The 21,988-nt window shown below is 32.0% G+C and overlaps 3 protein-coding genes across 3 annotated transcripts; 2 read left to right on the top strand and 1 right to left on the bottom strand.

Moving 5' to 3' along the window:
* The first annotated feature begins 112 nt into the window (after positions 1–112).
* Positions 113–2,565, top strand: LOC148307364 (uncharacterized). Its single transcript, XM_088263556.1, has 4 exons — positions 113–182; positions 269–349; positions 424–561; positions 1,224–2,565. Exons 3-4 carry the CDS (start codon positions 445–447, stop codon positions 2,439–2,441), a joined length of 1,335 nt encoding a protein of 444 aa, XP_088119682.1. The 5' UTR covers positions 113–182; positions 269–349; positions 424–444; the 3' UTR covers positions 2,442–2,565.
* Positions 2,566–6,240: 3,675 nt separating this feature from the next.
* On the bottom strand, positions 6,241–6,874 carry LOC148307365 (mitochondrial import inner membrane translocase subunit TIM16-like). Its single transcript, XM_088263558.1, has one exon. It carries the CDS (start codon positions 6,748–6,750, stop codon positions 6,367–6,369), a length of 384 nt encoding a protein of 127 aa, XP_088119684.1. The 5' UTR covers positions 6,751–6,874; the 3' UTR covers positions 6,241–6,366.
* A 4-nt stretch (positions 6,875–6,878) lies between these two features.
* On the top strand, positions 6,879–10,642 carry LOC148307366 (3-hydroxyacyl-CoA dehydrogenase type-2-like). The gene is made up of 5 exons (XM_088263557.1): positions 6,879–7,073; positions 7,157–7,321; positions 7,483–7,647; positions 8,206–8,443; positions 9,461–10,642. Exons 1-5 carry the CDS (start codon positions 7,065–7,067, stop codon positions 9,649–9,651), a joined length of 768 nt encoding a protein of 255 aa, XP_088119683.1. The 5' UTR covers positions 6,879–7,064; the 3' UTR covers positions 9,652–10,642.
* Positions 10,643–21,988: the final 11,346 nt, after the last annotated feature.

The raw sequence follows: 21,988 nt of genomic DNA on the forward strand, positions 1-21,988 counted from the left end.
ACAGGAAATATACTTACGTTGTCAACAATAGTTCAAATTTTTGAAATTATGTTTTTTAGCTGCTATACCGAGTGAAGTATGAAAATATCTTTATAAAAAAAATTAGCATAAAAATAAAATTTAAAAAATCTTAATTTTGGCAATGTGTTCTTAAGATTGAGTCAAGCTCGCCTACGGTGAAGGTAAAATCAATAATCAGAAGATAGCCAGACATTTTTATAAAGTTGTGCATCTGGAATATGAATCGAGTTATTGTATTTTTTTTTAGCAATGTGAAAGTTAGAAATTATAATTTTGTGTAACTAATCGAGAAAAAAAACGAGTTTAAAAAAACTCCGTAGAATATCAGGTATTTATCCCATTTAATTTCAAATATATGTTTTTTTCATGAAAGGAGATGCTTATTGTTATGAAATATTTTAGGTAAACAAAGACTGATAAAAAATGACTGTCGATATGGAAATAATTGAAAAGCCATCAATAATTGCTCCCAAGAAGAGAGTAAATGGGAAGAAATCTGCACAAACCGCAGCTCATGTCGATCACATTATTGTTATTCAGGTTTGTAATTTTTTTAAATCATTTAATCAGCAAACAATATTATAATTTATAAAATACACATTTAGTTTACCCTTTTATCAAGATTTTTGTAATATTGAATTTAGGTGCTTTAAAAAAACAACTAGGCATATGAACAGCATTTGCATGTGTGTCTTGATTACACAATATTTTGAATAATATGAAATACTACCAGAATATTTTAGCTTATTTTAGACTACTAAATAGTTTTTATATTTAAAAAAATAAGTTGTTTATCCACAGAATTTAATTGTTGAAAGATTTTAAAAGTATACCTTACACCCAGATTATGTATTGGTTCTGGTTATCTCTTTACAAATGACACAGTTGATGAATTAGTATAATAAAAGCTTTTAACCAGTCCGGGAGTATGGACGTAAATGAACGTCATTGCGATTTTTCCTTAAAGGAGTATGGACGTTAATGAACATCGAAGTCCGTCTGTCAGTTAGTATGATGTAACTTGTATAGCAATGACATCTGTGGATATTTGTTTGTAATTTTGTCATAATTGAAAAATATTTCGAATAGGTGTTTAAAAAAAAAAAAACATAATTTTTATCTTCATAATAATCTTCATAATAATTTTTTGTACACCCGGAAAGGTTAATATATGTGTTATGAATTGCATGTTTATTTTAAAGGGTGCATCCAACAACACATCTGCTAAAAAGCAATCCTTTACGGAAGGAGTGATGGAACATCATAAATTGAATGGAAACGGTTTTGGTAGAAACAATGGAATAAAAAGTCACACAATTATGGATTTGCCAATGATACCTGATGACGATGATGAAAAATATGACCCATCTCCGACTCATGTTGAGAAAGATACCACTAACGACAGGCCACAAAGTCTGCACAAGAGCGGGTACCAACAGCTTCATTTCAATCTTCACAGCAGCAGAGAAATGGTGGATCTTTCTCCGATCTACGAGAACTCTTCAGATGCTTGTTCCAGCCACGATGACGTGCGAGGTTCCAACAATGAAATAATAATGCCGAAAAATGTTAAAATAAGCTCCGAAGATACTAATGATAGCAACACACCAACTCCGTATAATCTCTCTCAAACACATTCAGAAACAAGTCTAGAAATGGGCTCTGTATCCGAAGGGCCTTATAAACACGGGAAAAATATGAAGAAAAAGGTGAATATCACATCCCAATCCAATCCCCAGAGTGAAGATTTGATCGATACAGAAACATCCGCCTTGAAATGTGATTCCGAGACTTCTGGCTCTCCGGAGAGATCCGTTATGAGCAGTTCGACAGACGGTTATTTGACGATGACGGGAACAATAAAAAGAGGTAAAAAGAAAGGACAGAACATAGACGTCAAACTGAATATCTCGCGGGAAGAGCTGGAGATCTTGGAAGCGGCTATTGTAGCCAAAGAAATAAGCAAAGCTCAACAGTGGTTCGCTTGCTCTCCGACTGCAGGACTTCACGTGATGATCTGGACCTTCATTTGCATGCCATTTGTGATGTTAGTCTCGGGAGTCTACTCCTTTTACGTAGGTACAATTACATGGTACAATATATTCACTTTTGTGAGCGAAGGAAAGAGTTTGTGGAAACGAGTTCTTATATCGCCTTTTGTCATACTTTTGTATCCATTTTTGATACTGTTATTTACTGTAGGTGTAGGATTGTACGCTGGTATAGCGCAGTTGACATGCTGCGGCGGTAGCTGGTGGAAGGAGGTGTGTGATTTGGAAAAAGGTTTCTACGGATGGTTCTGTGGACTGTTGCATCTTTCCGATTGCAGCCCGTATGAAGTAGTTATTTTGACTGATTTAAAAGTAGTTGAAAACACAGATATGAGAGGACATTCCTCGACTGAAGATATTTCTATATAATTATTTACTTATATAGCTCAACACTGGGGCCACCAGTAGAATCTTCATTATAACTCTTAGATTATTCATCCATCTTAAATCATTCCATCAATTATCTAGTCATTAAGCTAATACCATAATAAATTATTACCATAGGCATATACAAATTAAATTTCGCTTTCAATTTAAGGACCATACAAGGATAGTTTGGTGTAAACAGTAGTCTATATCACATAATTTTTAGTCAAAAATTTTATACTTTTATTATTAATATATAATACATTCTGTAAATACAGTGAAACTTGATTTGTACATGAATCCGCTTTTTAAATTGATTATTTCTAGTCTCATTTTACATTCATAGAAAGTAGTTAATATCCACATCCCCTTGTATGTCCCCCATAATGACGCATTCTTATTTTGTTCACTGTTTTGAAAATCCTTTTTTTTATGCTTCAGCAGATCATTATGACCCGTCTTGAGAGTTTGTATCTGCTACGAGTGAACCGAATAATGCAATTACAGATATCAAAATAGCCCCTTTTAGTTGGTATTTGTATCAGTGAACTCTAATTGCCAAACTATTATTATTCATATCTCTTTGCCATAATACATAAGTATTGCTTCCCCTATTCCATCCAAAAAACAATGCAAAAAAACACCAATCCCTATCCTAATTCGCAACGTAGCGCTTTTGATTTTCAAAATTGTATAAAGTAGGCAAAAAGGATCATGAGAAGATGTACCTTGTACGGATGAATTAGGAAATAAGTCATTGGTTATTTAAGATATATTTATCTTAATGTAAATCGCATTGCAACTTATTTTGTGGATTTGCAAGTAAAAATGCATCAGTATAAAAGTAAATATATAGTAAAAATGTGCTTTGTCAGACTGAAGTAAATATCAAGAGTAGAACGATAAACTAAATATGTTTAATGCTTTCTGAATCGTATTGTTAAATAATGAATCATAATGCAATGACACTTGTATATTGTACATAGATGTGACACTAAGTGCTCGCAAATGGGTCTGTTTTTTTTGGTGTCCTTTGTCTTAGACTACATTGGCCAAACCCGTTTCATTCACTAGGACTGATGGAAACAGTACATACACCTGCCCACTTGAATCTAATGGTTGATTTCAAGGCTTTGTATGGAGTGTTATTTCTATATTTAATTACTCAATGTCATAAAGATTATTAAATTTAATATATTTTGTATATTAAAAGCATTGTTAAGGATTTGCGATTAAATTTTAGTTTTATACTGGCATTTCTTGTTTGAACTGCATTTTATATAAGAATAAATCAGAAACCAAACAGCTTTTTCCACTTTTGTTCTATTTGCTTTCAATGTTACCGACATCACCAGTCTAATGATGTTAGTAATGACGAAATCCAGTTGCTAGTCAGATAAAATAAAAGTGGGTAGATATTAAATATAATATTTAGGTATAAATTAGCTATTACTTTATACCTATATACGCCATGGTTTATTAGTATAAAATAATGATTATTTTTCAATAGTACAGATTCTAAAATTGATAACTTTTGCCTATGACTGATGACCATGCTTTTTTTTTAAATAATGAAAAGATCTCAAAACAATTTTGACAAATTTTAAAATCAGATAGTTATTTTTATAAAATGTGTTTGTGAAGAAGTGTTTAATATCATAAATGTATCTGATTTAAAGCTATAGTATTTTCTAATGACCCAAACTTATGTTAGAAAAACGTTTGCGATTTTCCCTTCAAGTGTTTATACTTAGAGCTTTTTACATTTTTATAAAGTTAAGTATGATGTAAATCATTGATATATTTTGAATTATGGTACTAGTCTACAAGTAAAAGAAACGGTGCCGCACAATACGCATCTATATTAATAAAGTCTAATATAATAATGCATTGTGAAATTTAAAACACAAAAATATATATATCACGATTCAATTTTTTATTTTAAATGATTTATTGAAATACTCGATATCCAAGATACAGGTATGATACTTAGCATGTGCATACTTCCATTTTAAATAAGAGTGTTCTTAACTGAAATTCTGAAAAAATGACAGTTACAAGAGTTAGCCAGGAGAGCGACAATATGTGATATGATTTGATGTTGTAAAAAACTTGGATATATGAGCACAACATATCTCAGGGCTCTCTTTTAGTATTTTCTAGAGGTGGGAATGACCCATTTTTGTAATATACATTTGCATATCAGTGCATCATCAAAATAATCTGTTAATTAAAATTTTACATAAAATATTCGCTATTTCCAAAAACAGAATAAAAAAAGATTATTATTGATTCAAATATAATTTTGTTGAAAGTATCTCGATGATTAATGTCATTCTGTTCCTTGATTTTCTAAGACCTTCAGTGCTGCTTATCAGACCCAGTCATTTACAAACTACCCACCTTTAGTATTATCATACTAAACCTAGTGTATTATTATCCATTAAAAAATAATGCAAATTTACAATTTTTAATGTAATATCGTGGTATTTTATATAATAACCACGAAGACTGATATTTACATAGTCAGGTAAGATTTTTTAAAGGTGTATTCCCCCCAATTGTGATTTAATAAAGTATACAACAAAGTTTTGCGTTTTGTTTTTATAAATAAAACTTTTACTCGGCTGCAGTAAATTTTTTATTTCCCTAGTACAAATAATAAAGTATCCCTTATCCAAATCATGAATGAATACAGTACCTGCTTTTATAATTAACTATTGATATAGATGTCCGTGTCTGTCTGCTGTACTGGTCGGGGTTGTGGGCGTCTGTGTACCGGCCAATGTCGGGTCGGAATCGGATCTAGCTGACTAATTGAACTAAATACTAATCCCTTTCACTGCCTACACCGGGGTACTTCTAGAAAATTTGGTGACAGATTTACAATTTTGTATTTATTTAGATTAACAGTGACAGGTATATTGAAAGCTTTTAAATGTAAATTCACAGTAAAATCAGAACACAATTTTATAATGTTTCACATTTTCAATAAATTTCGCAATTTAGTTCAATAAAAAAAATTGCTTTGCAAGAGCAGATCTGTCAGGAAGCCTAGATACTTCTGTATCAGATCTGGGCATGCGGTGGAACAGCTTTTAATATATTGATATAGATGGCCCTGGGACATTAACGCTACGATTTTTTTAAAGTTTTTTATTTTTATTTATTCGGGAATTGTACAGCTTACATATAAAAAAATGATAAAATAAACAATAGTTACATTAACAATAATAAACATTACATTACATTAACAAAAAATAGTGACGTTAAAAAAAAGCCAATTAAACAATTCCACATTTATGTTATAAAACTATTAAAAAATGAAAACGATGATGAATTAATAGCCAATTTAGATAGCCATACTTAATATTTTATGTATTATTGCTCCATAAACATCATGTGGTTTTATAGAAATGTACCAACAGGTTGAAGGGTTTTTGTAATCTCTGTTGCGCTTTTAAACTTGCTACCTTTTTACATATTCAAAATTCAAAACTGGTAGTAGTCAGATGTGGTGCAAGTAAAAAAGGATTGGCATATTTAAATTCAGTGTTAAAATTGAAATAATCTTTTAAACTTGTTCCAAACTTTTAATGTGAGATGCGAGCGTTTCTTTTTGCAAATAGTTTTCCGGAATGGAATGGCGACCATCATCCATCTTGAGGTAGTATTTTACAAAATTAGCGCAATATATTACCTGTAACTATTATTTATCTCTGGTACTATTTTTATTAAGAATGCTTACATTTATATTTAAAAAAAAAAAGGGTAGAGGTGCAAAATAATTCAAGTAAAGATGTATATGAAAGAAAAAAAAACATTTAATTACCTATGAATAAAAATATAATTATATACATGAATAATCTACAATGTCTTCTAATAAGGCCTAGAACATTTGATAATATAGCTATTAGGTATTTTATCACTATGAAGGCTCTTGTGGTGGTTGTTTGTTTTTATCCGTCGCTGAGTGACTTAATTCTTGATCCAAGCGTTCTTTCGCTCTAACAACTTTAGATTGTAAGTAAAAAGAACCTCCTTTGCTCTTGTCATTCGCATTAAACAGGTATTCATAACTCTTTTTTATTTCTTCCGGGTCTATCTTGGATACGTTTAATATTTGTTGGGCTTCTTCTACAGACAGTCCAGTAGCAGCGTTGGCTGCAGCTCTTTTAGCGCCATCCTTACCGCCACCAGCCCTTTTGGCCGCTTCTTGGGACGCAGCTATTTCCTGTTTGAGGGCCCTGGCAAACGCTCTGCCGACGACTTGCGTACCTAAGACGATAATCTGGGCAATGTACTTTGCCATGATGACAACCGCGCTGGAGAAACTTGTAAAAACTGAATTACATCACTTATCAAATTTAAATTGTTGCGAGTATAACCTCAAAAAATACAGAGCGATAAATGAAGTGACATTTGGAGGCAGAGATAATAGAAACTACCTCGAAACTTCTAAAGAATGTTACCAGAAAAATTAATACGTAGGATATATTTTTTTAAGTACCTACGTGATATGAATTGTTTATGGTAAAAAATAAAAGTCAAAAAGTAAACACTGACGGACGTGAGTTTTTACGTTTTTAGGTTAGGAATAACTAATATTTAAATTCAACAAAAGAGATGGCAAAGGTATCCTCTAAAAAAATAGGATTTGTTATAACAAACCTTATCTTTTTTTATTGTTGGTGCTCTATTATTATTCTTAATTTCAGTGTTTGGTGAGTCTTGTAACCGGCGGAGCTTCGGGGTTAGGAAAGGCCACAGTTGAAAGGCTGATAAAGAGAGGAGGAAAAGTTGTAATGTGTGATGTTCAAGAAACAAAAGGAATTGAATTACAGAAAGAACTAGGAGAAAATATGGCTTTTGCACGTGCTGATGTAAGGCGTAATTAATATTGGTGTCTTAAGTATTTTATTATTTGCTCATTTCTGAAATCCCCACTAAATTAAATCAACATTTTATTATGTCTGGTTTATACCATTAGATGTGGTCTGAAAAATTAGCAAAAAATGAGCTAATTTGATTGTTTTGCTTTCAGATATGTTCAGAAAGCGATGTAAACTCAGTATTACAAGTCGCCAGAGACAAGTTTGGTCGACTTGATGCTGTGGTCAATTGCGCCGGTGTCGCTTCAACATATGTAACATGTAACTTTAACAAAAAAACAATACATAATTTAGATGACTTTCAACGAATTGTCTTGGTGAGTGTTGACAATAGATTCACGCTAGAATGTAACCTGAAAGAGCAAAAATGATTCGCTGATACATCTTCACTATTTGCTTGTGAAATCTTGTCTTGTCTTACTGGGATAACTTGTTCTTCAAACCCCTATCCACACCCGATGGTGCATAGGGCACTGCATCATATAAACACAGTGTTTTCTTGATCGTTAACACATGAAAGAAAGGTTATCAGCCCTCCGCTTCAGGTACCAGTCCAGGGTAATATTGAATAAATATTTGAATGAAAAAATCACTTATATTCATATGACCTCCTAATAGTGTAATGGGCGTGCTGACCATTACACTACTGTGGTGGACAGAATAATAATACTACCATTCTAAGGGTGATAATAATAAGTACTACTATTCTAAAATGTACTTGTATAACTTGGTTTACAAACGATATTGTATCAACCCTTAACGTTGATATTGGTTGAGATAATGAACCATTCCACTCCTTCACTGCTGCAGTAGCTTGGTCATTAAGTAATGATGAGCTTTATTAAATAAAAGTAACGAAAAAATGTTTTGCTTAGGTCAACACTGTGGGTACATTCAACGTAGTCCGGCTAGCTGCTGGAATGATTGGGGAGAATGAGCCTGACAAGGACGGTCAGCGAGGAGTGATCATCAATACATCTTGCATGTCAGCGTATGATGGACAGATGGGACAAGCTGCCTATGCGGCATCCAAAGCTGCCATCGCTGGCATGACACTCCCCCTTGCCAGAGATTTAGCGTCTCAAGGGATAAGAGTTATGGCTATAGCACCAGGTAATGTTTTATCTAGTAATCTTATTTCGAAATGCTTTGATAGCCATCCTCTGTCTAATAGCTCGCAGCATTAGACAGTATGCAGCGACTGATGCACTTTTCACAACGATTTACAGAGATTTGTTAACACATTTAATGTGTGAGGCGAGTTTTACAGTCCTCAGTCCGCCAATCCCCGTTTACTGGAGACTGTAATCACTATTACCAAAATTTTTACCTCTTTTATATTGCGATATTTAAAGTCAAGGGATAACTGGAGAAGACTCATTGCTTCTGCAAGGGTCACAACCCTCAGCAATGAGGAATAAGACGGAGAAGAAGAATTTAAAGTTTATAGTGACATCTGTTGAATTTTTATTAAAGCTTTATTATAAGAGTATGACTCATTAGTAAAATATTGATTTTATTATGCATTATAAGTGTATAATTAAGTTTATATTTAAAAATGATTTTTTTAGTGCACATGATAAACTAATTGATGAAAACATCATAATATTGTACATGAGTGTTTCTTCTTTTGTTTATCTGAAAGATTTAAAATGTTTTAATAATTTATATGCTTTTGCGATTGATTGTCACTCATAAACATATGCTTAATCTGTTCCCCTGAGATGCGTTAATGCATGATGCTCTTAAAGTAGATTGGCTTTATGTCTTTACTTGCCCAACTGTTTTCTCAAACTGCAACAAATTATTCAAAGTCCTGTACATCTGTGAAGTGTGACGGGAGGATATAGAATGATGGAAGAGTGAGCTTTGCAAGGGGATGTTCTTATTGAGCCTTTGTATAGTAAATATTATAATATAATATGCTTTATGCCAAGTTAAGAATTTTCTTCTACACCTGAGGTTGCACCTCTTCTACTTACTTTTTACTGACTTCTTAAACACTATTAAGGATTTATATTTGCAAAAAAGGTGTGTGAATCTTATCTCAAACTATGTATAGAAAAAAAACCTTACATATTCTTGCTATAAAGACTATTTTACTATGAATATAAATATTGTGTTTTGCAGGTCTATTCGACACGGCAATCCTCTCCTTTCTTCCTACCAAGGTACGCGCATTCTTGGAAAGGCTGATACTTACACCCCAAAGATTAGGACACCCGTCGGAATTTGCTCATTTAGTGACCAGCATTATGGACAATCCCTTTTTGAATGCAGAAGTCATCAGACTGGATGGAGGACTTAGACTTGTGTTGTAAACTAGCACTGTATTAGAAAAATAATTCAAAGAATATGTAGTACAAGAATGAATTATTCTGAGTTAAGGGACCCTAACATGAATGATCAATGTTTCATGTGTTTGATTACTTGATCATCTTACCAAAGTTATGATTTTTATTGTCCAATTTCATGCAATTCAGACTTGTGGCAGTCCGGATGCAGCATTTTGTCTCGAACTGAAAAGGAGTTGGAATATTAACATTTATTAATATTTTCTTTATATTAAAAGCATTGATAAAAGTGGTATGTATTACACAAAGACAACAATGGATGATAAGGAGAGTGTTTTATAAATTAATGTTAACATATCATTCTTTTCTTCCTTGTAAGTGCCATGGCTGTGCCGGTGAATCTTCGTAGGTCCAGTACTGGTTCAAATATCCAAATTATTTAACCATTTGAATGACGACAATACAAATTCGGATTTTGCTTTCAGTTATTATTTTTTCTATCAATATCTCCTTTACAACATTAGATATTTAGCAATGTTATTTTCTTAAAAATCTTACACTAAGTATAAATAATTTTATAAATGCAGCTGTAGAGATACAATTTGCATAGCTACAACTTTGTAGAATAGTCATAACCGAGTCACGTAACTCATCACATACGTAACTATATAGTTTTCCTAAGAACAATGATTTATATTTGAACAAATGTTTACAAGTACATTTTTTGAGTTTTTTTTAAAAAGCATTTTTAAATAATAATATTTGTTATGTTTGTTGACATTATTTTAAGCATATTTTCAATTTTTAAATGAATAAAATAAAATAAAACTTTTATTTACAGTTATGTTTAAAGGTTTTTCATATCTGCAAAAATATAATAAATACAATTACATAAAGGTATTCATTTTGCATTTTTATTTTGGGTTAATAGTTATAAATACATGTAACTTAATATGTTCATTATTATCACCAAAACAGGCTTTTACTATAACAAATAGTAAATATAGTTAATTTAAAATAATGTATGTTTTTCAATTACCTATTCCCACTTCTATATATAATATATATAAACTACTGTTTTGAGGTTAAACTAGAAGTATCTAAATTGAAATGTTATTTCAGGCTCTCTCATAAATATGTGAATAAATCATTCGGAAAATTTCTCACCATTATTTTAAGTGTAGAGAGCCATATACATCACAAAGTTCTCATATGATGGCAGCTCCCCATCTGTCGAAATTCCTACTTAATACTTACAGTATTGTTATATTTATACATACATTTATACAACTTTCGATAAAAATTGCAATTTGGGTGTTACGGTATGCAATGGACATAATGGTGATCATTACACAATTGTGTACTATAAAGTGATCATTTTAGCCAGCCAGTGAAAGGTCGTAAGTCCTGGGATGCTCACATATTCATCTTCTCTTCATATAAAAAGAATACATGCTTGATATAGATAAAGAACAGAACGTTAGACGCGGGACATCAGGTAGACTGTTCATATAATGACTTCGCCAAGGCCTTTGATACAGTCAACCATGATGTCTTATTGAAGAGGCTGTATGAGATCGGTTTCTCGGATGGTATGCTAAAATTAATGGCGAGCTACCTTCAAAACAGAAACCAATACGTCTCCTACGGTCTATTTGCGTCAGAGTCCTTCAATACTTTCTCGGGTGTCCCGCAAGGTTCTAACCTGGGTCCATTATTGTTTTCTATTTTCATTAATAATATCAAGAATGTAATTTTAAACTCACGGTTTTTGTTATTTGCGGATGACCTAAAGCTTTTCTTAAAGGTGACAACTTTTGACGATTTTCGTCTTCTCCAAGCAGATATATCAAATATATGTGAATGGGGAAGACAAAACAAATTAATGTTTAATGTTTCCAAGTGTTCGATCACGTCTTTCACTAGGGCCCAAAAAACATTATTTTATCGCTACAAAATGAACGACCAAAATCTGATGCGAGCATCGAATGTTAGGGATCTGGGCGTTAGATTTGTGAGCACCCTGACATTTCACGATCATATAGAGGCAGTCAGTGGTAATGCATTGAAAATGCTAGGATTTGTTTTGCGTACTGCCAGGGTTTTCGAAAATACCCGCGTGCTGAGAACTCTTTATAACTCCTTGGTGCGAAGTAGACTCGAGAGTGGCTCGATGATCTGGGGGCCACACGAGCTTAAGTACTCTCTTATGGTAGAGAAAGTCCAAAAGAAGTTTTTGAGGTATCTCTACATGAGAGAGTACAGCTATTATCCTTGGCTCTACCCGACCCAGTTTCTCCAGGGTATGCTTGGCTACAATAGTTTAGAGACTAGAAGGAATGCGTATTTGATTACGCATTTTTATCGATTGTTGCGCGGTATGATCGATAATCCTGAAATTATCCAGAGCATTGGTCTGTATGTTCCCGATAGTTACCTAAGACAGCGTCGGCATAGATTGTTTCACATTCCTATACACAGGACCAACCTGCCGATGGTTATGCCTGTAGGAAGAGCTACCGCTATGTTGAACAATATCACATTGGATATTGATCTGTTCCATGTGTCCAAAGGAGTTTTCTGAAGCGAGATTCTTCTACACATTTAACAAGAGTCTTCTTGTGTAATTTTTAATTTGTTTTTTTTTAATGTATACGCCTTAAATGTTTGTTTGTAATGTATATATTAATTATTGAATAAATTGAATTGAATTGAATTGAATTGAATTGAAAGACGAATATGTAATTAAGGGGATAAAACGCAAATACAGAATTCAATCACCGGCCGACCAGCGGGGAGGTCATATCGCTCACTATATCCCAGCAAAAGAGGCATATTTTTAACTTAATATTTACCCGCTACAGGGCAGAAAGTGTTGTTTTTACATTTTGAAGAAAAGGTATTATTTAATTATTTTTTTAACATACTAAATATTTTTTTATTGGAGGAAAAACCTTCAGATTTTACCTAAAATTATCTGTTGCTCAGTAAAATGTTCAATAAGAGGCTTGATATTAATTTTTAATACATTGTATTATATTTTAAAACATTATCCTGAAAAATCATGTTTTTAGGTTTATGACGTTCTTGAATGGAGTGAGCGATATGTCTTTTCACGCCCAATTTTTTTAAAGAATGGATATTGGATACTTAATTGTTTTTTTTAGAATGTAATATATAGAAATTAAAAAAAAATAAGCTCCTTTCTTTTCATAACTCTTTTTTTTCCAAAACCATAGAATTATCTCGAAGAAAAACGTATTTTTTAATGCAAAAGCGGGGTTTTGTATTGAGAATTGCCCTATATAGGAGCTATGGGACAGGTAGGTAAGGTCGTTCGCGTATTGTGATCATTATTTTTTTATCAATTGGTGGGTAGGTGCTAAATAAGGTTTAAAAAAACGAGTGTCCAGCGCCCCGCTGCGGTTATTCCTTTTTGTGTTCGAGTCATAAAATAAATACGATAGCTTATATTATACACACGTGTATAAATACCATCTTTTATTCCTCTCCGAGGAAGCTGTGCCGGTCACAATCGTATGAAATATGGCCGAGAATGCTATTTGAAATTTAAAATATGCACGCGGTCCGTGTGATGGCGATAGTCAAGGGAGGGAAGAATTATTAGTCGAGGAACAGCAAGAATTATTACAAGGGCAGGTACTTACGTATAATGTTCATACAATTTGTACAATGCAATAAAATAAGGCACAACATACCATTTCCGCTTCGAGTTTTTTGTTGTTGCAACATTTGGATATTATGACGATTTTTTGCAAGGAAACGAGATCACCAGCCAGTCTGGGTAACATTAGAGTATTTCCATTACTACTAACCCTTATCCGCATGTAATGATGTATAGGGCACTGCATCGCCTATACATCATCGCTTTAGTCTATAGTTGATGTATTGTAGAATTTTGAAGTGATATTACATAAATTTAACGATGGATGAAGAAAGTATTGAATTAAAATTTCTATGCGCTGGAGTTGCAACGCATTTTCTCTGCGTGAATGATGACCCTCTGGATTCTCAGGTTGATTTTCTTTTATTTTCCTCGTATTTTTTACTCGATAGTAAAAACATTAACGTTTATTGTATATGTAGGTATATTCAAGTATGTATTGTTATTTTGCTGCATAATCCTGTCCGTAGCGGCAACTTATGATATATTAAGAACGATAAAACAAAAACTTTTAAGATTGTTTTGTGTTCATACGAGTGGCATAACTCGCCTATCGCTAAGACAATGTAGCTTAAATTAATGATGTATAAACCTGGAGTGACGTTCTTCTCGGTATTACTTGTAGCATTCTCGAGATGCTGATTGTAGGAATGCTAGACAGTCACCGGTAGGTACCTAGCCGAGTACCTGTAACGAGGCATAAGCGTCGAGATTGGCCACTTCCTTCGGGCTTCGGATGCGAGAAGAATGACATAAATAGCGAAATATTTATCTAACAAGTTGGAGGAGAAACGTCACTTTCTTCGATAGTGAAAAATCCTGTTTTCGCTTTGTGTATTGTAGTATGGTATCGTGGGGAGTAAAGCTGAAATACCGCCCACACTTTTCACCGTTTTCAGCCGTATCAATAGGTTGATTCCAAATTCCCGTATAATCGTCGATAGAAAAAATACCATATACATATATGAAGTTTTATAAGGAAAATATCATTTGATCTCTCAGTTTTTTGCCATGGTTAAAAAGAATAATAAAACAACTACATATATTGTTTTTTCCACTATTATTCTATTTGACATGTGATCGGGTTTCATCGTTACAGTGGAAGTCTAGACCAAATTCTATGTTATAGACACAACAAGGCAGGGGTTGAAAAACCACGATTTTATATAATTTTCCCGTCAAAATGAATTTAAGTACTGTATTATGATAATAATTACATGTATGTATAAGTTATGGTAAGGGTTAACTGCTAATTTGAAAAGAGCATGTTTTATTAGCAGAAACTTTCATGAAATATATGTAAAATAATTCGAGAAGAATCTTATGGCAGCATGTGCACTACACGGAATTTTACCGCCCGGCAGTCCGGTTTTGAAAAATAATACCGACTACGACAGTTTAGCGTAATCGAACGTGTTCACGCACCGATCAAGAGCACCGATCCGAAGAAAGATGGACAAAAGCACAAGCCAATTATCCGTTTTATATGCTAACTGACGTGCCGGACGGTAAAATTCGGTGTAATTCCGTGTAGTGCACAAACGAAAATTGAACACAAACTAAGTATTGAAAAATGGTATTATTTATAGAACAAATTCTTTGAAATAATCGCCTGTATAGGTTGTATTTACGACTGTATTATCTTTAAAAATATATGTATCACAATGGATCCTTTCCTACCGCACATTTGCATTCATTACACTTGGTAAGCCTCCAATTCAAAATTGTTGGTGCATTTTAATCAACTGCCGCGGGCAAACTATGTAACCGCGTGTGAAAACCGAGCTAACCGAGAAGTCAGGGTCGTCCAAAGTGAATAATCTATGTTTTTACATTTATTTATTGAAATCCTGGCGTTTCTGCATTCATTGCACATAATGTTATCCTTGGTTTACTACGAAATTTCATCCGGATATCTTAGAATTGTACTGAAAAGAGGTAATTTTGTTTAGATGGCATTTAAATACTACTACTGTTATTATCACGCCATTTCTTCACTACATGGATAGGTAGAGATGATGGACTTTTGACGCGACCAGATTTACGAATTTAATTTTTTTGATCGTGTCGAGTCTTTCTTGGTCGTCCTCGTTCGGTTCACCTGTTCAAATTTACAAAATATACTCTGTTAGTCATTCTCTCAACATCCATTTTCTGAACTCTTGTCTAAATCACACCAAAGAACTTTTTTTATTTACTTTTTAATTATTCAATTGAATTCAAGCGTTTAAGGGTAACTTAGGGTAACTAAGATTTAAATAAATAAAAATATGGATACTAACACATTTCTAAAATCAATAATGAATATATACTACAAGATAAAAAAAAAAAACATGGAAGAAAATATTTTAATGTATATATATATATATATGTATTTTTATATATAGATATATATATATATATATTTATATATATATATACATATATATATATATATATATATATATATATATATATATATATATATATATATATATATATATATATATATATATATATATATATATATGTGTGTATATATGTGTGTGTGTGTGTGTGTACAATAAATCTATATAGGCATAGCCGGTGTGTATGTATGCAACAAATTCACAATACATTATGATTGAATCGAAAAAAAAACAAAATCGAAGAATATATTGCTCACTCCATTCAACAACGTCATATATCAAAAATCGTCAATTTTCAGTTGTACCTGTTTTCGAAATGCTCAATGTATTGAAAATGTACTATATCCCAGCAAAAGCGGCATATTTTAAACTTAATATTTACCCGCTGCAGGGCAGAAAGTATTGTTTTTGCATTATGAAGAAGAGGTATTGTTATTTTTTTTTAAATATACGAAATATTTTTAATTTTTAATTAATGTTTTGACTAGTAAACACTGTATATGAAAATGATTCGGAATGCACCGAAACACGTGTCACAGTAGATTTTAGGAAATAGTGGTATTTACTAAGTAAAACATTAATTAAAAATTAATTATAATTGTTTACGTGTATTTAAATATTTTTTTTAGTTGATTACAAAAGAAATTATCAGTTTAATCATTTGATTAAGTACACCTGTATTCAGATCTGCGATAGAGTATGCCGGATGGGCACTGCTGGGCATGGGGTGGGTAATGTACCTACCTGCTACATACGGCCTAACTAGTTCAACAAGGTGTTTGACAAATTATCCAGTCAGATCTTCACACAGAGATGGGTCTAGCAGCCAACAGAACCATAATTATTATAATCCTGTTTGCAGAAAAGGATTTAGATTTCAAATTGCGATATACTAATTTTAAAACAGACATTTATAACCTACCTATAAATAATTGAATACGTTATTTTTCAATCATATTAATTGACGGTTTTTCTACTCTCACTTTAATTTTCCTTCTTGTTGAAAAAAAATATTTATTTCACTGTTTCGTTTTTACATATCGCTCACTCCTTTCGACAACGTCATAAATTTAAAAAACTTGATTTTTCAGGAGATCGTTTTTAAAGTTTAAAAATATATTAAAATGTATTAAAAATTAATATCAAGCCACTTATTGAACTTTTTACTGTGCAGATCTTTTTAGATTAAACCTGAATGTTTTTTCTTCGTTTCAAAAATATTTGGTTGATGTAAAAATATAATTAAACAATACCTTTTCTTCAAAATGCAAAAACAACACTTTCTGCCTTGTAGCTGGTAAATATTAAGTTAAAAATATGCCGCTTTTTCTGGGATATAGTACATTTTCTGGGCATTCCGAAAACATGCACAAATGAAAATTCGACGTTTTTTGATATATGACGTTGTTGAAAGGAGTGAGCAATTTGTCACCAGCGCCTGTAGGTCTTCTCTAATATCGGCTGATCATATTAATATTTTGTTATATAAATGTAATTTATATTATAAAATTTATAGTTATAAGGTATAAATAAATGGTATAAATTTTTAATAATTTTAAAGATAACGTATCATGAAATCCGAATCGTATAATAAATTCCAAGCGTTTATAATTATTGTTAAGGTGAGTGTCCACTAAAACAGTTCATAAACATGCCTGACTTAATATGATAATACTCGTGTTCTGCTTCAGAAAAGATAAGAAAATCGATTGAACATGTTCTTTTGATAAATGTAAATGTGTAACTCATACAAGTAACTAATCTATTTAGCGCCTTCGCGAAAGGAAAACCCTGTTCAGTACAAATGAATCACAGGAGTTTACAGATAAACTCACTAAATATTATTACACACGTAGATTGCTGGTGTAGGCGGTATCACATTCATTACTCTTGCAACCAAAAGTTGCGAACTTTTGAACCAAAAAAATAAAACAGTTATTTTAATAATAAGAAAGTTGCAATTCTTCTTCAAACCCTTATACGCATCCCAATGGTGCATAGGGCACTGTATCATAGTATTATCATGATCGTTAACACATGAAGGAAAGGTGATCGGCCCTGCGTTTCAGGTACCAGTCTAGGGTAAAATTAAATAAATCTTAGAGTAACACTAGATATAAGTTGAAAAGTTGCAATAGTAACAATTTTTTTTTTGAATAATGTAATATTTTTTGTTAGCTACGATAAAGCTGAATAATGCGATCTATTTTATTAATTTAGATGACAGTAGGCCTTAAACATGAAGCTTGTATCGGAAAATCAAGAAACAAAATAATATAAATAATAAAGTAATTTTTTTAAAATTAAAATCATATTTTTATTGCATAAATAAACAATCCAATAATACGTATTTTTTTATTGCGCGATTTGTACTTCCAAATAATTGTAGCCACCCTATAGCATTAATTCAGAATTTCACAAGGAAACACGTCAGATTTTGCATTTTGCAATACAAAACTTTATTCAATCTTTCGCAAGATTTTAAAGAAGGACGTTCAATAAAAAAAAATTATACAAGACTGAGCCTTTAAGATATAGCAAAAACATTCCTTTTGATACCCAGAGACTGAATAAAATACTATTAATACAAACTAGAGATTTCATTACATACACATGTATCTTGGATGGTAATCTGGTTTCAAAATTATTGCAAATTGCTTTTCCTTTTACATTCATCCACATAGGCCATAAATATTCTCACTAATACACCCATTTACTGCAAATCTGCATGCAGCCTATTTGAAGAAAAATTTGAATGCAGTTTTGAACACCTTATTATGTGTATTTCGTCCAATAAACATAGTTTCGCCAGTTTGTATGAAGGTATTGTAAATGTGGGTAGGTAAATTGCGAACAACAACATCGTCGAGTCGTTCAATGCATTATATTTTTTCGTCCAGTAAGTTTTGTTTGTTGTCGATCATTTAACCATTTGAAGGATACTTCATTGGTCGACATATTTCTGCCTCGTACAGTGGCGTAGTGATTTTTTCTGTAAAAAAATCTGCGAAAACTATAATAATTATCTTCTGTACTAGAATATATAATAAAGCAGAATAATTAGATTTTGACATTTCAACACAGATGAAGGAGAATATGGAAGACTGGGTTTTAACAGGGCTTATTCTCTGTCATTGGCTGGTTAAGTGATCACTTTACACACGTTTAATATTCATCATTCTACCCATGGTTGACAACCACACTACTTAAATTTTTGGAACTCACACGTATTTCGTAAATCTCATGACGATTTATGTTTAAGTTCACGGAAGGTATCTATGGTTGGTTCAAGAAAGCTTTTATTTAGCAGAGACCCTTTATGTAGATGTATGCAAGGTCCTAACCGGGTTATTTTACATACTGGAAGACGCCTGAGTAGTGCGGTCATCAACCACGGGTGAATGTTTTTTCGGAAAGTATTTTTTAAAATTTATTCTTTAAAAAAAAACATCGTTATTATTTTTCAGACATTGGCTGCTTATTTTATTTCAATTTCCTTCAGTATAATTCTCTTTTATTATTATTTTGTTTTAAGTATATTTTAGTTTACCGGCGGTAGAGGAACAATTGACATTTTTAAAATGACAATTCAAGTCCTAATTTCACTCTCCAGTACCTATATAACATACGTATATAGTACAGAGAAGGACTGAAAGAATAAAATAATTGATTAAATAACCTATTAATAAATTTAAAAAAAAATTGGGTTGAGAGTGATATGATTATCTACGCCCCTGCGAATAATGAAGCCATGCAGCATCGAGTCCAGCACGATTGATCCTGAGACGATAAGAAGAATTCTCCTTGAAGTAGCCATCTTGGATTTTATCTGACGTCACGCCATCTCCGAGTATAAACAATATGAATGACGGGACGGACTGGATGGCAAGATCGATCTCTCCATCCGATATATGCGGAAATTCTAGAGATAATCTAATATAGTCTGTCCAACTCATTTTCACCACTCTTTAATTTGCAAAACTTCAATTTGAATTCATGTTTTAATTCGTCTACATCAAGTTTTGAAATTCTTGTTCCTTATCTTTATTACATCATGGATTTATGCAGTAGAAGGTGTAATAATAATAACTACATCATTAATTGCACTTTATATGAGCGTGACCATATTTTGTGGTCAATCCGACTTTATTTGTTACAGTTCTGAGGGGTAGCGTTTGAAGAGCACCCTTTTATTTTGTCTGTCCATATTGTAATACTCTATTTATCATTCATAGATGAATGATAAGGAGAGTGTTATATTACTATATTAATAAGTTAACATGCTTTCAATAAATAAAATATGTCCATAGTGTACTCATTGACTGTCGCTTTTGTTTAAAAAAACCATGAAAAATGAGTAACAAACTTATATTTCTTGCATGTTTTTCGCAGATACTTTGTGGCACATTTTATAAACTTTATAAAATAAAACAACTTTGTTTTAACCACTTTTTATTGGTACACTTTTTCCAACCGGTTTGGACAAGAACCTTGTCAAATTGTAAGGGAAGGGTAATTATCTATAACCAAACTATGAGTATTTCGATATTTTAGAATTAGTACATAAATCCTGATAATGACAGGGTTCTTGTCGAAACCGGTTGAAAAAAGTGTAGCAATAAAAAGTGGTTTATACAAAGTTGTTTTATTTAATAAAGTTAATAAACTTCTAAACTACAATTGACTTTTGAGATTCAAAAAAATCTTTTAACAGGTAAAAATCATAAAAACGCGAATAAAAAGGAAAAGCACATGTTAAACATATGGCTTCGGTTAAATTATTGAAAAATACATTTCTTTTCATTTAATGAATAAATGAGGTTGTCACCAATCACCGTGATTTATGGTTTCATACACCAACACCGTAACACAACTCCCATAAATAATAAATCATGCAAAACCACCTGTCAATAACAGCATACTTCAAGACAAAATGACTACTTGCTTTCATGTGTACTAAAAAAATGTACAATGTAAATAATACATAAATATTCAAAATGGTCATTTAAATTTATAAAAAAAATAATTGTTGACCCCATTAAATAGGATATGCTTTAATGTGTGTGTATATTACCCATGCGGGTGCTATATAACGACTCAAGTGAATTTAATTCCTTTTAAATCCGCGATTTCAGCTGCTGATAAAAGAATAATATTATGTGATATATACTCGTACACACATCACTACATATTTGGTGTCGAGGCTGTCGAGACTGGATCTTGGCTCCTATGAAAATATAATGCATTTCTCGCATATCAGTATTATGTGCAACGAATCATATCCAATAAAATGTTCAAGGAGTTAATTAAAATTAAGTGGTTTATCATAATTTTCAATCTTTATAATGTAAAGTAATAATCAATTGAATTTTATTGTACAATCAGTCGCTAGGTACTTTTAACCAATATTGCGAATATGCAATATTTGTTAAATTATTGTGTCTATTTTGATTTTATTTTTTTATATTATTTTTTGACATCTCATCGAAGATGAAGAAGAATATGGAAGTCTGGGCATTTACGGGGCTGACAACTGTCATAGGCTGGTTTAAGTGATCACTTTACACACGTGTAACATTCACCGATTCTACCCATTATTGACAACCACACTACTCAAATTCTTGGAAGTTCTATATATATGAACCAATTAAGAAACCTTGTTCTTGAATCACTAGAACTTCACTACAGACATCTATTGGTGAGATGTAAAGAAGCTTTTTACTAAGCAGAAACGCTTATATTAGTATGTGAGGTCCAAATCCTGGATTGCAATCACACACATGAGAAACGCCAGAAAATACTATTTCATTTTTATTATTTAAGCTTATAATTTGACCAGATAATTTATTTACAAATGTAAATAAATTATTTTTTTACTTTATTAGTCTATAAATACATATTCACTACTGATATTTGGTTTTTATTTTATTGAATAACCAAAAATACACGAATTAATTAATATTTAGTAGATTTTCCAAATCATGTGTTTTCAGATTAAAATTTTATATTGGTCACGATTGACTTTATCTTATAATAAATCTTGGAATCGTTTTCTTTCAATCCATCACAGCAAAGGTATATAATACTACTAATTGATTCGTGTGATAAAATCACAAACCCAATAAGGATTTGAAACCAGAACAAGTGAAAAAAAAATACTCTGTTGATATATATGGTATATTTATTTTTTCTAGCCATCCTTTGTCGGGTTTCTATGTCGCCATGTCCCAAAGTAGGATAGGGTAGATATAATAATACACACACACACACACACACATATATATATATATAT

This window comes from Brachycentrus maculatus, unplaced genomic scaffold (genome assembly GCF_059751285.1).
Source record: "Brachycentrus maculatus isolate JH-2025_06_01 unplaced genomic scaffold, ASM5975128v1 h1tg000201l, whole genome shotgun sequence".
Classification (NCBI taxonomy): Eukaryota; Metazoa; Arthropoda; class Insecta; order Trichoptera; family Brachycentridae; genus Brachycentrus; species Brachycentrus maculatus.

Coding starts and splice junctions, on each gene's coding strand:
- LOC148307364 (XM_088263556.1), top strand. CDS start 445: ATGACTGTCGATATGGAAATAATTGAAAAGCCATCAATAATTGCTCCC. Junction 562..1,223: donor ATCACATTATTGTTATTCAG/GTTTGTAATTTT, acceptor TTTATTTTAAAG/GGTGCATCCAACAACACATC.
- LOC148307365 (XM_088263558.1), bottom strand. CDS start 6,750: ATGGCAAAGTACATTGCCCAGATTATCGTCTTAGGTACGCAAGTCGTC.
- LOC148307366 (XM_088263557.1), top strand. Junction 7,648..8,205: donor ACTTTCAACGAATTGTCTTG/GTGAGTGTTGAC, acceptor TGTTTTGCTTAG/GTCAACACTGTGGGTACATT. Junction 8,444..9,460: donor AGTTATGGCTATAGCACCAG/GTAATGTTTTAT, acceptor TGTGTTTTGCAG/GTCTATTCGACACGGCAATC.